This window comes from Micromesistius poutassou (genome assembly GCF_964030765.1).
Source record: "Micromesistius poutassou genome assembly, chromosome: 19".
NCBI classification, from domain to species: Eukaryota; Metazoa; Chordata; class Actinopteri; order Gadiformes; family Gadidae; genus Micromesistius; species Micromesistius poutassou.
In genome coordinates this window covers 6,706,818-6,721,053 of record NC_140289.1, presented here as the reverse complement: position 1 = coordinate 6,721,053, position 14,236 = coordinate 6,706,818, and the positions used below count along the sequence as shown (strand labels likewise).

The 14,236-nt window shown below is 44.7% G+C and overlaps 2 protein-coding genes across 2 annotated transcripts; one reads left to right on the top strand and one right to left on the bottom strand.

Moving 5' to 3' along the window:
• The first annotated feature begins 2,696 nt into the window (after positions 1-2,696).
• On the top strand, positions 2,697-9,312 carry angel2 (angel homolog 2). The gene is made up of 9 exons (XM_084483691.1): positions 2,697-2,812; positions 3,396-4,567; positions 4,864-5,087; positions 5,423-5,492; positions 5,721-6,151; positions 6,443-6,575; positions 7,249-7,321; positions 7,589-7,719; positions 7,900-9,312. Exons 2-9 carry the CDS (start codon positions 3,403-3,405, stop codon positions 8,061-8,063), a joined length of 2,391 nt encoding a protein of 796 aa, XP_084339817.1. The 5' UTR covers positions 2,697-2,812; positions 3,396-3,402; the 3' UTR covers positions 8,064-9,312.
• A 155-nt stretch (positions 9,313-9,467) lies between these two features.
• On the bottom strand, positions 9,468-13,834 carry cgrrf1 (cell growth regulator with ring finger domain 1). The gene is made up of 6 exons (XM_084483718.1): positions 13,654-13,834; positions 13,157-13,293; positions 12,769-12,946; positions 12,288-12,435; positions 10,692-10,799; positions 9,468-10,383 (listed from the first exon to the last, which is right to left on the bottom strand). Exons 1-6 carry the CDS (start codon positions 13,755-13,757, stop codon positions 10,015-10,017), a joined length of 1,044 nt encoding a protein of 347 aa, XP_084339844.1. The 5' UTR covers positions 13,758-13,834; the 3' UTR covers positions 9,468-10,014.
• Between the last annotated feature and the right edge of the window lie 402 nt (positions 13,835-14,236).

Here is a 14,236-nt window from a genome sequence, read left to right as displayed (position 1 = left end):
CCCCCGCCCCCCCCCCCCCCCGTGAACTCTGACCTGACCACGCACGACCACCTTTCAGAAGTGACAGGACACAATGACATCGTCACACACTGTCCACACACACTGTTTGCATTGTATGAGTTCTTTAGTAGCACACTCACTCTTAACAAGTGATATCTCAAGTAACTTGTGCAAACCTGCATCTATACATGTACACACACATACACATGAACACATACACCTGCCCAGGTATGACCTGCTGCAGCGGAGCTGTCAGGATGTGGACGACTTCTCTGGTTTATGCTGCTATCCGTGCGTAAAACTATGGGATGTTCTTTTTTAATGATTCGACTTGTGGAACCAGCTGTGTTTACACACAAAGAATGAGTGCTCTTGGCTGCTGTTCCTGGCTTGGGGTTACATGTGGTTATATAATTACAATCCCATGTTGACGACGTCATGAAGAAGCGGGGAAAAGACACTTTGGAAGAAATTGTTGGTTTCTTTTTTTTCCAGAAGTATTTAATGTGAAGGGGAATTTTATATTTATATTGTTTTCTCCTTTCTGAGGGCTCAAAAACTGCTTTTATTTCATTTTTTCAATTTCATTTTTGCACCTCCCGATTCTAATAACTATACTTAATTTGTATACCCACCTTTTAAAAAGGGATTATCAAGTGCGCCTCAAAACCAAATTCACGTCAAACTCACTTCCAATAAGAACTTTGTTAAGATTGTCTCATCAGTCAAAGCCTAATCCATGATATATATAGATATATATTTGACAAAACAGTCTAAACATTGATGCTCTTTTGCTTAAACAGAATCTTATCATTGGGAAGATGTGATCTGAAAGCATTCAACAAGCGTGTCTTTGACTGCATCTAAGGCAACTTGTGGCCCTATCATGGCACATTTCTCTCATCAGGATTCTGTCTGGTAATCCACATATTCTGCATGATATGACTGCACAATGAGTGGCTGATTGCGTGTATTTATTGAAGGGCAAACAACAACTTTATTTGTGTAAGAAAATACACAGATCAACCTCCAAAAAGCCAGAGAGAGAGTGAGAGTGATAGAGAGTGAGAGAAAGAGGGAGAGCACAAAAAAGAAGGGTTAAAAATAATACAAGCAAAGCACGCATGCAGCATACTTAACCTTACAGCCATCTTAGAGGTCAGAGGTCGGTATTTCGGGGGTGTGACAGTTACTATCCTATGAGCAACTGCATCATAACCATGGCTACTTCCTGGCTAAGTTACATGGAGAAAAAACGTTGCTTGTTTTGATTCCACCCCAAAACAAAGTGCATCTTTGGGCATCTTTATTTATGTGTCTTATTTTGAGGCTGGGGAGATAAAACCTAAAGCACCTTAAGTTATCCAATACCTGGGAAACCTTTCGAAAAATGAATAATTACAAGTCGATAAATTACAGGTCATGTAATGGGATGTCTTTTTTCATATTTTGTTCTGTAAAAACATTCGTAGAGACGGGACGATTGATGTAAACCACCGACACATAAAGACGGGAAAGAATATTTTACAAATCTTATCTTATTTCAAAATCTCTTTCTGAAGGACGACCAGCACTTTTTGTGTGTGACTGGAGGCCTGTGGGTGCAGCGTTCAGGAGTGTCCCCAGGTTGTGGTTATGGTGGAGAGGCGAGCGCAGATTTTTCTGACTCATTTTGATATCCTGATGGAGCTTTCTTGAATAAAGATTTTGTAATGGCTGATTCCATCTGTCCTAATGGCATGTGAACTGCAAATACACAAACAGTGTAGAGAAGTTAATTATAGAATTATTTGTCCACTATCCTATTTTAATTAATTCTATGTTTTACAACAAAATAATAGTAATACCATTAGTACCGTTATAATAGTAGTAATATACTACAATTATACAATTAAAATATATTGTATGTAATTATTATTTTTATATAGGCCTACTTAAGCTATAACTTCGAAAAATGTTATAGTGAAGAAACAAAGATGAACAGTAATGCTGAATCTGCATTTAAGTACTTTCATCCCACCAGAGAGAATGAGAGCTGCTGACGGGAGGGGGAGAGACAGGGAGAGAGGGAGAGGGAGGGAGAGAGAGAACAACATGCTCACGAATTAGCGTTCCCATTCCCTTGCCAGACACAAACTCTATCCTAATATCATCTAAGTCTTGGACGTTGGCTACTCTGTGAATGATTATGGTTATATTGGCCTCCCTCACATCTATGGAATACCGGATGGTGCGGACACGACTGTAACGTGTCATATTACAAAACATTTCGCCGGCTGCTTAGAGAGAGAATCGCGTACAGGTACGTACAATAATGACCTTCTATGACTGAGACTTGTTTAACTGGGTGTTCTTGCTATTGTCAAGGTCACACATATTACATGGTTGAATGAAATGTGGCGTTATGTTCAGTTTAGACGGATTGGCCGATAATTAAAAAAATAATTTAGCCAGGCTCTTGTAAAGATAGAAGACGAGAACCTCACGTTACGTGACCGGCCGCCGGAACGTTTATTCGCCCACACTCAACGGATGTAGTTTCCACTCGAGCCATGTGCATGATATGTTGCAATGCGTAAAATAAAATAAACTACAATCCCATTAGCTCTCTGCGGCGCCTGGTTTTTACGTTGTATGCATTACGTATTATTTTGAGGACCACGGTGTGGTCCTCAAATGCACGGTGGTGCTGTAGTGGTCCTTTCTTGTCGTCGGTCCTGGTCTTAAAATCCTTGCAGTATGTGAAGGATATGTGTGTCTAATTCGTGGTTAACTGGACGTAAAAACATGAGTCGTTCATCGCTTTTAGGAAGTAAGTAACGTGCACAATGCACAACATGGGAAAATACTAAAACTGATCTTCAGTCGATCACGTTATACTATAATTCTCCTTTACTGCCAAATATATTGCTATGTTTGTCCAATTAAACACACCTATAAACCCAAACGTTTGCTCAAACCAAATCAACATACGTTTTGTTTTATGGAGAGAACAGCAGATGCCCCATTGTTCAATACCAACCCACGAAAAAAGTTACTTTAGATGATTGATAAATTAACTTACTGTACTTACTGTTTTCTGTGGGAAAGCTCGATTATCCGAATTATTTCACAATCCCTTATTGTCGCCACACTAATCTTATGTTGTGAATTGTTAATGCACGGTTCGACAGTGCTCGTATAGACAGCTTTAGCTTTAGGGTAACCATTCTCAAATACGTGATTAGACGCCTGATGGCACTTATTAGGTTCGCTCACAAAAAAGGTCAAGAGTATTACGATTTAAAATTGCATTTAAGTATGGGACCTGTTCAGACAGTTGAGAATGAATTCTACTTGTTATCCCTTCCATGTTTCCTTCCTTGTCGTCACTTTCTTATTCTCCATCACTCCAGGTAACTCATGTCCCCGCTCCTGCTGAGGTCTCTGGGCTCCTCCTTCCTCTCTCAGTGCCCCGCCCTTCTCCTCCGGCCTCCGGGCTTCAGGAGTAGCTGCTTCTCCTCCCTTCCCCGCCGTGCTCCTCACCCATGCTGGTCGGGGTCGGGACCTCCTCCTGCCCGGCATCTCCTCCTCCTCTTCCCCACCTCCAGCCCTTCACGCCTCCTCTGTGTACACCACCAGAGCAATCCTCCACGGATCTCCTCACGCTGCTTCTCCACCCTTGGTTGCTGTTTAACGTCCCCCTTGGTCTTCTCCAGTTCTTCCTGTTCCAGAGGCGGCCTCCTCATGGAACGGTCTAGCAGGGACCGGCCACCCCCATACAAGCGCTGGAAGAGTACGGGAGACAATAAGGGGGAGCGGGAGGGACGGGCCACTGCTAGAGCAGCAGAGGGATCGGGGGGTAAGGCCACGGACACAAGGCCCCGGAAGGAGCACAGCAGTCGGGACCGTGAGTCCGGTGCCCCTCGCTCCAAGTCCTGGAGCTCCGACCGGAGTGGAAAGGAAAAAAAAAAACATAAGAAAAGTGAACGTAGAGACACGAGCAAAGGGGAGGGCAGGGACAGGAAGACGCACCACAGGAGGGAGCACCCTCCACCCCCACATCCTCCTCTTCAGCCCCACGCTGTCGATAACAACCCCAACCCGTGGCTCTTGGCTGGGGCTCCTCACAGGACTTATCCCCCTCCTCCTCCTGCTGGGGCATGGAGGAAACAAGGACCTCTACCCCGACACGTAATGTTAAGGAACACTACACCTGGAACTATAAGGAACGCTCAGCCTCCACCAGGGACGTTAAGGAGCTCGGTACCGCCTCCATCGAGGAACCCTGCAACTGGAGCCTGGAGGAACCCCCCACCGGGAACTGGAGCCTGGAGGAACCCCCCACCGGGAACTGGAGCCTGGAGGAACCCCCCACCGGGAGCTGGAGGCTGGGGGAACCCCCCACCGGGAGCTGGAGGCTGGGGTAACCCCCCACCGGGAGCTGGAGGCTGGGGGAACCCTCCATCTGCAACCTTGACGAACCCTACTTCACCTGGAACCTTCGGAAACCCTGAAGACTTCCCCCCTCTCCCGGGATCCAGACCCCCTCCTCAGAGAACCCAGAACCAGGGAACAGCCGCTCAGCGTAAGTGGAGGACCACAAAACTACACTTTAACTACACGTTTTAAAAGCATCACTTTCAGTCTGATGTCAAACCAGACACGGCTTTGTTAACAGAATGTGGTGAGAGGGAGTTTTACTTTTCCTATTTACTCCCTGTGTTATTAGCAAACGAGCAACTAACAATGAATTGAGATCCATGCAGTAGTAGTTATGGGTTAAGTATTCAAGTGTTTAGGTCACAGATGAATAAATATCCTATGAGGATGACACTTCACTCGTAACTGATCATTATCATAAGCCTACTGTTCCTCTCCCAGCACTGCAGAGACAGTGGGAGAACTATCGAGACAGCAGTACCGACCTCCAGCCTACGGGGGGTGGTGTGGGTGGCTTTGACTTCTCGGTCATGTCCTACAACATCCTGTCCCAGGACCTCCTGCATGAAAACGCCTACCTGTATCGCCACTGTGACCCCAGCGTTCTGCCCTGGGACTTCAGGCTGCCCAACCTGCTGAGGGAAATCCGGCAGTACGATGCAGACGTGAGTCAGTCGTATTTGTTGTCTATATTAACTTGCATGACCTGACCACCAGGTGTGCTGTAGATCAGCCATCACACTTGTGATGTCCCAAATACCTCCTGCACAAAAATTTAACATGAACTTTTATCTGATGCTTCAAGATAAATGACAGCGAGAAGCAGGTAAGGGTTAGGGGGCATCTTGCTCTCGGATGCATACAGGTTGGGATCGAACCCAGATCCTTTCAGCCAAATGCCCTAGCCATTGACTGCCAATGCCTAGCCACTATATACCTCTAAAGCTAAACATATATTTATGTGTTTATTTCTGTCACTGTTTCCTCCTGTGTGGTCCAGGTTCTTTGTCTACAGGAGGTCCAACAGGACCACTACGAGAGCCAGATGCAGCCTGCCCTAGAGGCACTAGGTACTGTAGTTTGGATTATGCTTTTGGTTCTTCCAGTATATTTCATAAACTACCTTTCAGATTCCCATTCATATTCACGGCGAATATCCGTCTATGTTTCCTGCCAGTGTATTTTATAACCATGTGCATTCATATTTACACTACCAGTGTGTGTATAAGAAGGGCTGTATCCTACCTGTGGAGGTGTTTTATATACATTCACCACATGATGTTCCTCTGTGTCTCCAGGCTACCAGTGTGTGTACAAGAAGCGCACGGGGAAGAAGCCAGAGGGCTGTGCCATCGCCTTTAAGAGTTCCCGCCTCTCGCTGGTCTCCTCCCACCCCCTGGAGTACTTCCGCCCTGGCGACGTCCTCCTGGACCGCGACAACGTGGGATTGGTCCTCCTGCTGAGGCCCACCGACGCCGGCTGCCAAACGGATCCCTCGGATTTCATCTGCGTGGCGAACACCCACCTCCTCTACAACCCCCGTCGCGGCGACATCAAGCTGGCTCAGCTGGCCATCCTATTGGCCGAGATCACCCGGCTGTCCCGCCTCCCGGACGGCTCGTCCAATCCGGTGGTGGTGTGTGGGGATTTTAACTCGGTCCCTTGGAGCCCGCTGTACTGCTTGCTGACGCAGGGCTCCCTTGAGTTCAAGGGACTGCCCATAGGGATGGTGAGGGCCCAACACACACCCATGTACATGTTCACACGACCACTCACGCGTAGAAACACTCACACACTAAGCACTTCATCACCTGTATAACACTGTGTGCTGCACTGTGTGTACAAATACATTACCTAATGACGTGTGTCTTTCGTGTGTAATAGTTCCTTGTGTACTGTGTGATAATATAGGAATGTACTGTGAGTGTATGGACTCAAATCTAACAATGAAGTGATGAATACAGTATGTGTGTATCGGTAATCAAGTACTAATATAATAACTGTGTGTGTTTGTGTGTAGGTATCAGGTCAGGAGGATGGGCGGGGACAGCGTGTCCTTACTGCCCCCATCTGGGCCAAGAGTCTGGGCATCAACCAGGACTGTTGCTATGTCAACCAGCCCGCCAGCCAGCCCCCATCCACCAGCCCCACAGGTACATGTCAGAACATGATGTTGATGGGTTAGTCTAGCGTGGGCTAGTCAAGCCTAGTCCAGTTGAATTAAAGTCTCAACCTAGAATGTTATACTGGTCTAGTCTAGGCCCTAGTCTAGGCCCTTGAGGTTGAAGGTACATGCCGTTGGGTATATTTCCTGCCTTTTTGACTAAAACACTATTCAAGGCACCTCCATAAGCACCAGTGAGTGCTCAATATAAATAACAGCAATCATCTGACAATGATAGGCTGGCAAAATGAAATGCTTGATGGGTGTGTCAGTTTGGCAGTGTAGCTGGCAAAGGGAATTGGTCATTAAACCTGTCTGGTGTGTTATAACAACAAACACACCATGTTATTCGCCATGTATGAGTTTGATAATAAATGAAGATAGCATCAATATTAAAAGATGGCTAGCAACACTGTTCCCATGTTTTCTCATGGTACCACAGAATTCACACGTTGAAGCCTGTGTTAATCTGGATTTGGGTGGCAGAGATCTTTTAGTATCAAATAATAAGATATAGATAAATACTCTAGAACAGTACAAAAAACACAACACACATAAAATAAGTTTCCTTTCCGGTCCACTGAGTGGTCTGTGTGTATTCTAAAACTGTATATTGTGTATTGGTGTGTTGTGTTTTAATGTGTTATGTGGTGTTTTCCCAGAGATTGAAGGTGCCATCCCTGCTCTAACTGTGGAACAGCTCAAGGCCAATGCCCCCCTCGCACCTCACAGCAGGTAAAAAACTAGGTAGTCTGTCGCTGTCTCTCTTTCTTTCTGTCTCTGTCTATCTCCTTGTCTTCCTTCTTTCTCTTTCTTTCTCTGTCTGTCTTTCTCTTTGTTGGTCACTCTCTCTCTCTTTGTCTTTGTCTGTCTGTGTCCCTCCCTTTCTCTGTCTGTTTGGCTGTCTATCTGTCTGTCCATCTCTCTGTGTTTATTGTGTCTAATGGAAGGTCTGTGTGGATGTGTACCTGGTGTGTGTATTTGTATTGAATGTGTGTGTAGGACCAGCCTGAGGCACAGTGTAGGCCTCAAGTCCTCCTACTCCCACCTCCTGATGCCTGATGGGAGAGCAGAGATCACCACCTGTCACTCGCGCACCGCCATGACGGTGGACTACATCCTCTACACACCAGGTACACACACACACTCATATTCCACAACATACCAACAGCCCTTTCACATAGACCTATCTAATTAAATTACAAACTCATGTACACACACGGATACAATTATTTACTCACACTCTGTCCCTAAGTCTTCTCTTCATCTTCCTCATCCCTCTTCCTGCTTTTTGTTTATCTTGCCTTCTCAAGACTCCACGACTTCATCTTCACTTCCTTGTGGGCGGGGCCTGCAGTTACTGGCAAGGCTGTCATTGGTCGGCCAGTCGGAGCTGAATGCCGTCAGCGGACTTCCCAACCAGCATCACTCCTCCGACCACCTGCCCATCCTGGCGCGCTTCCGTCTCCGCCAATGACCCCTGACCCCCTTTCTATATTGAGATACGGTTGATGCGGTTACTGTAAAAAAACTTGTTGTGGACTAGCTACTTCCTGGTTCCAGGAGATGTGACGACTCCACACAATGGGGAATTTAGAACTCCACAACCGAAGAGACTGCAACTTCAAGAGCCCGAAACTTGAACTATGAGATGACACTTGTGTCATCTCACACATGGTTGAGATGTGTGTCAAAACACACATGGTTGGACACACACGACTCAAAGCTCACACTTAATATATTTAATTATTCTACATTTTAGAATAACGATACAGAGACACTGTCCTTGTCCTATAAAATAGGTCATCTTTATAGCTGCTAGCTAGGTTTCCTCCTGACCAACTTGTTTGCTTCGGGCTTGGTTCCAAGTTCCTGCCTTGGTGCTTTGAAAAGTAGTGGCAGGTCTGGTTCAACCCAGCACCCCATCCCATTCATTTGATAACCTGCAATTAGTGTTATTTATGAGCTTCATATTGAGTCTAGTTTTTGTTCACTTAACGAGCAAACCAAATCAGCAGTACTGATTACAGTTGGTTTAAAGATCAGAAGATTTCAATGTGCATCTCTTACACATGATAAACAATTAAATCAAGCCCTGCTTGTAAGTTAATAGCATACATGACCTCACAAGGCATACTTGAATTTGGGTTGAAAACCACTTCTATTAGAAGTCCCCAGAGTACCTCACAAGATCAGCACCAGACTATGTGGTGCCGTCAAGGACTGGTCTGTCCTTCAGCATCTGCTTGGATTTAATCTGCGTCCAACGGTTATTCACTTCATTATTTTGTTTTGAAACGTGAATGAAATACGGTTTTGGATTACAGTTCAAATTCTTGAAGTGAGCCTGCAGCTTGATTTGACCAATGAAATCAACCTTTTGTTTTACAAAATCTGCTAAACCTTTTTGTTTCGCTATGGATACCTTTATCATAATTTGGGCATCTCGGAATCCAAAGGACGAAGGCCGGGGTCACCTGACCTTTGACCTCCAGACAGGACAGACCAATGATGTCCTTCTGACAGCTCCTGGTCGGATCTACACCACAGACAGCATGTCGGTATGTGCACTGGCCACAGCCCACCTTGCTGAGATACACGTTATCATGGTGCGTTTCTCTGCCATAACACTGTTCACTGGCCCTGGGCACTAGGGCAGCAAGTCTGGTGGGGACCACAGTTTCACACCAGACCAGCATTTCAAAACTAAGATTTTTAAAAGGGTGCCAAATGGGTAAATATCACGTTCAAGTTTTTATAGTTAAATTGTTAGACATTATTTTGCAGTTGAATTAAAAAGCTTACTCAACCAAATAGAGGGATATGTTTTTTATATGATGTTTATTGATAACTTATGAATGTAATATAATTTATGCAGTGAATGGCTGAAAAGGTTTTAATAGCCATTTATTTTATTTATTTTTTTCTGGGGTATGAGATGTTTTTTTCCTTTCCTGGGCTCAAAGCAAAAGCATTTTGAATATCACATTGATCAAATATCAAATCAAAATCTAGAACAGGGGTTTCGATCATTTCAGTAATGTGCAGCAGGTTCCACAAAATTGCATTTGTATTTCAGATTACACCATATGCAATGCAATCGTTGTACACACTGAAATCAACAGACCGGGTTAGAACTTAAAAACAATATTTTCAAACATCTTAACGGTCAACCACCACAGTACTTTAAATCATGCTGAACGAATACAAAAGCAATAGTGAGGTAAAACAGCTTCCACAAACGCAGACATATAACGATAAATTATTTCACTCTGGAATATAATACAAGATATTGTTGTATTTTTGGTATACAACTAAAATAAGAAACTGAAGTAACTTCAAAGTAAAACCACCTTCATGTGAGATGACAAGGACCTCCCGGGTTAATAAATTAATATCTACAGTCAATAGTCATATCGACTCATGGCTCATATCGTCAGTCCATCCGTGCCGGTTGGTCCTTGCGACAGGGCAAAGGACTCCATGACGAACGCGCGGCAGATAGGACAGTGTTGAAAGCGCGACACGCAGACGTCGCACACGCACGCGTGTCGGCACGGCAGCAGCACGCGGTTGATTGCGCCGTTTTGACACACCACACAGTCTCTGCCCTTCCCCTCGCGCCACTCCTCTTCCGCCTCCTCGTCGTCTTCATCGGTGTCTTCAACTGGCGCAGGAGACGGTTCGCCGTCGGTCGACGCCGCTGTGGCCTGTGGTGTCGCTTGGGGGGGGACCCGCTGGTTGGGATCCAGGGGCCCCGTGGAGGGTCCGGCTCCTTCTCCCGACATGAAGAGGGGCTACAGATAGGAGTGGATGTTTGGTCAGCTTTAGATTAAACTGAGGAAACAGCACCCTCCCTGGTGAAACCAATGTCACTGCATCAGTTTTGTTTGGTGTGAATACAGAATGGAGAAGATGTTTCCATGAGTTTTAAAGAGGAATAGCATCACCTCTGGTGAAACCCACGTTACTGCATATGTTATTTGTGATTGGTTTTTATTAATGTTCAGATTTACAGGTCATAGAAAATAGAATTGTGGCAACTTGTGTTATGTCCTGGTGGTCAATGCAATGCTTTGTACATTTCTGTGATGCTACCACTTGCCTTTAACTCGTACATGTTCCCTTGAGCGGTCAGGAGGTACTGGAAGAGGGTCCGCGTGGAAAGACCGTACGACTTATCGGGTACGTGAACCACGGTGACGCTAGACACCTGAACAGACCAAAAGAAAGACATGTATTGAGAAGAGCTGGATCGTGCAACTTAAAGCAACCTGTGGTTCAGAGAGATACCGAATGAACATGAAACACTAATACGAATCGAATCCCTGCCTATGTATATTAATGAATGACCTTTGCACTCTGAGTGACCTTTGCGTTTGAATGTTTCCATATCAATACATTGCTCTGGCCTTACAGGCATGCAAACTAATCACCTTTAGGTGAAATTCGCAGTTTTCTTAACAAAATTGGCCACTTGTGTGATTTGTGTATTCGACTAAATAAAAATCAATTTAGGATGACAAAAACTACGACGAAATATTTTGACACTTTCGTTAACGAATAAAAACGAGACAAATGTAAGCGGGACGATTTGGGAAGCGATCCAATCAGAACTAAGCTCTTTATGTGGGGAACCCACAGCCCGGCAGGTCAACTAGCAGGCGCTTGCTGCATCGCAAGCAAGTGTCCCTTTGTAAACAGTTTGGCGCAACAATCACCGGTTAAAACACAACCAACTTGAAGTCATTGGCAGACGAGTCATCCCAAAATTCACATAAAGATAAGCATCCTTAAACAGTTTTTTTCTTTCAAGCTAATGTTATGTTTGTTTTCGCTAAAATTGGAATACAATACAAGCTGAAAGAAACCACCGCTGTCCTGTAACGGTACCGGAGCTCTGTGCTGTCGACACCACAGCGGGGCACAGAAGGATTCACTGTGGTTTCTGTGACATGAGAAACACAAAAAATGAATACTTATGTTTTATAAAGAAAGCTATCTTAGTGGGAAAGCCACACAACAGATAGCCACGGTTACATACAGTAATGTTCTTATGACGGGAGAAAGGAGCAGAAATATAGTATAGAGACAACTTGGAGCTGTGTGTGCGCGTATGTTTGAGTGAGAGACGGGAGTGAATGAGAGACAGAAAAATCTGACCCCCTCCATTCTACCTCACAGGTACAGAAGGCCTCCGACAAGGATGGGCCACTGAGTGCAAATAAAGCTAGTGCATCCCAGAACAACAACAGACCAAGGAGGACGCCAAAAAAATAAATAAAATAATAATAATAAATAAAATATAAACTCCGGGGAGTTAAAAAAAAAAAAATTCTAAAAAAAATTATATAAAAAAAATATATCTAAAAAAAATTATATTAAAAATATATATTAAAAAATATATATTAATATTATATATTATATATTTTTATTATATATTATATAGATAGATGCGTGCGCAGGTCAATTTTTTTAAATAAATTTATTTTTTTTATAATTTTTTTTTATTTATAATTTTTTTTTTATATATATTTTTTTAACTCCCCGGAGTATAACCCTGGAACCCCCTAGTGGGTCTGTGTTTTCCTTGGCTCACGCATCATTCTCACCTTTTTCACCCCAAACCAGTTTGCATGCCTGCTTACAGTTCAACCCTCACAGTTCACTGTTATGTTTTGGGGTCGCCCCCGGTACCCACTATGTTGTAGGCCTCCCTGGCCTCAGGCTCCGCCAGCGTCAGCACCGCCACCAGCGGGTAGCGTTCCCGTGGCAACAGGCCGAAGTCTTGGACTCCCAGTTCGGCGGGCATCTGTGTGTGGCGCTCCTCCGTGTCGTCGCTGTCAATGCTGCAGCGTCGGGTTAAAGAACGGTAACATGGAGGACCAGCGTGGAGAACAATGTGTCTGACCGGACCAAAGACTATTTCTTCAGCTAAGTATAACTAATTCTGGTACAAGATATGATTATTATAAAGTGGGAAGAAATATTTGTTTCATATTTACTTTGTCATTATCTGAAAAAATAGTAATCTTTCAAAAGGGTGCCTACAGGTGGTCTGTGGACATTGGGGTTCAAACTATAACACAGTCTATGGAAAAAAGCCTCTGCCTGAACAGTAAATGTCAACCTCTTCAGCCCTATGTATGGGTTCATGGTATTGAGGGTGTTTGTCAAGATACTGAAAGGTCTGGCAGTGGTGGTACTGGAAGTGGAGGGCCTCCTTGAAGAGCCGGGGGTTGCTGAGTCTGGGGCCGTTTTGGTGGGACTGCAGCGCCCCCTGTAGGGCGTTAACCCCGCAGCCCCAGAAGCAGCTCAGCACGCAGGGCTCCAGGCAGCGAGGCCGCACTGCGACCCCTTCTGGAGGACGGAGGTAACACATGCATTGATATCAATATAAACATATTGGTTGAAGCTTTTATTACTGCAGAGGTAAGTGGCGCAGTTTCCATTAATCTTTCCCCTTACCAGGAAAATGGTTGTTATAGAGAATCATATTATTGATTATCAAATGTCTCAAGAGGACAACAATAGCAGATGATGCTGATCAAAACAATCAAGTCTCCCTACCACTGACAGATGACGGGCCTGACCCCAACTCCAAAGCGAAAGGGTTGGTCACTTGGACCATTTTCTTTTCTGGGGTCGGCAGAGTTGACTCCGTCTCATCGGTGCTGCGCAGGATAACCGGTACGTCAAACCCAAACCTATTGGATAAAAGGGGGACATAGGTCTTTATTAGGAGTATATTTTATACGTGCCTAATAATATATCGAGTAATCAGGGTTGGTGACAATTTTAAACTATAATTTACTATTGTTGATTGGTAAACGAGTTAAACATGGTTGAATAATGATCACATAGTTTCTTAATGTGATATGAGGAGGCAACATTATTGAATTGTGCGCCATCTCCCTCGATTTTGTACATTTGTAGTATTCTTAAATGAAATAAAGAAACTGCGATTAGCAGCCACATTCATTTACTTTTACTTCATTGTATCGGGTTCTCTTGATCATTCGCATTGCAGCCCTCTCAGACACAAACGTACACATGAGGTGACTTACCAGCCGAGCACCATAGCGGCCGTAACCACGAAGCACAACGAGATGACACTAATGTAGAAGGTGGGCGAGTACTCGTATAACGTTACTAGAAACACAGCAGCCATTTTCTCGTTAATTTTGCTACGGATTAATCCGATTTAGTGCTGAAATACGGATCAACAACATCCAGGACGTCCATGACAGTTGACAACATCCATCCACGGTAGCCCGCAGGACCAAACTACACGCAAACGCGAAGCGGCGCATTTGGGAGGAGCAGTTAACGTTACCTACTAGCTGCCATTGATTTCAGCACTAACAATTCGTGTAAGGACAGGGGGGGGCGAAGACTGGCGAACAGCAACAGAAAATGGGACACATACGTTTCTGGTAATGCATTTCTACTATCTAATGTTGATCAGAAATCAACATTAAGACAAGGCACTCGGATGGTGCCAGCTGCGGTGAGAGAGAGCGAGGAGGACTGCTCGTGTGAGACGCTTATCCCTCCACTGTAGACGCATCATCACCATCATCATTAAAGTACCATTCCGTTTTGATGTATGTGCTGACCCTCGCGACCCTTCAGCGTGTGGCGAGATAA

What these genes read in the sequence shown, in the direction of transcription:
- angel2 (XM_084483691.1), top strand. Translation starts at nt 3,403, where the DNA reads ATGTCCCCGCTCCTGCTGAGGTCTCTGGGCTCCTCCTTCCTCTCTCAG. An exon ending in AGGGACTGCCCATAGGGATG is followed by an intron (nt 6,152 to 6,442) that starts GTGAGGGCCCAA and finishes GTTTGTGTGTAG; the next exon opens with GTATCAGGTCAGGAGGATGG. An exon ending in CCCCTCGCACCTCACAGCAG is followed by an intron (nt 7,322 to 7,588) that starts GTAAAAAACTAG and finishes ATGTGTGTGTAG; the next exon opens with GACCAGCCTGAGGCACAGTG.
- cgrrf1 (XM_084483718.1), bottom strand. Translation starts at nt 13,757, where the DNA reads ATGGCTGCTGTGTTTCTAGTAACGTTATACGAGTACTCGCCCACCTTC. An exon ending in AGGCCCGTCATCTGTCAGTG is followed by an intron (nt 12,947 to 13,156) that starts GTAGGGAGACTT and finishes TCCGTCCTCCAG; the next exon opens with AAGGGGTCGCAGTGCGGCCT. An exon ending in CCAGGGAGGCCTACAACATA is followed by an intron (nt 10,800 to 12,287) that starts GTGGGTACCGGG and finishes TGGTCTGTTCAG; the next exon opens with GTGTCTAGCGTCACCGTGGT.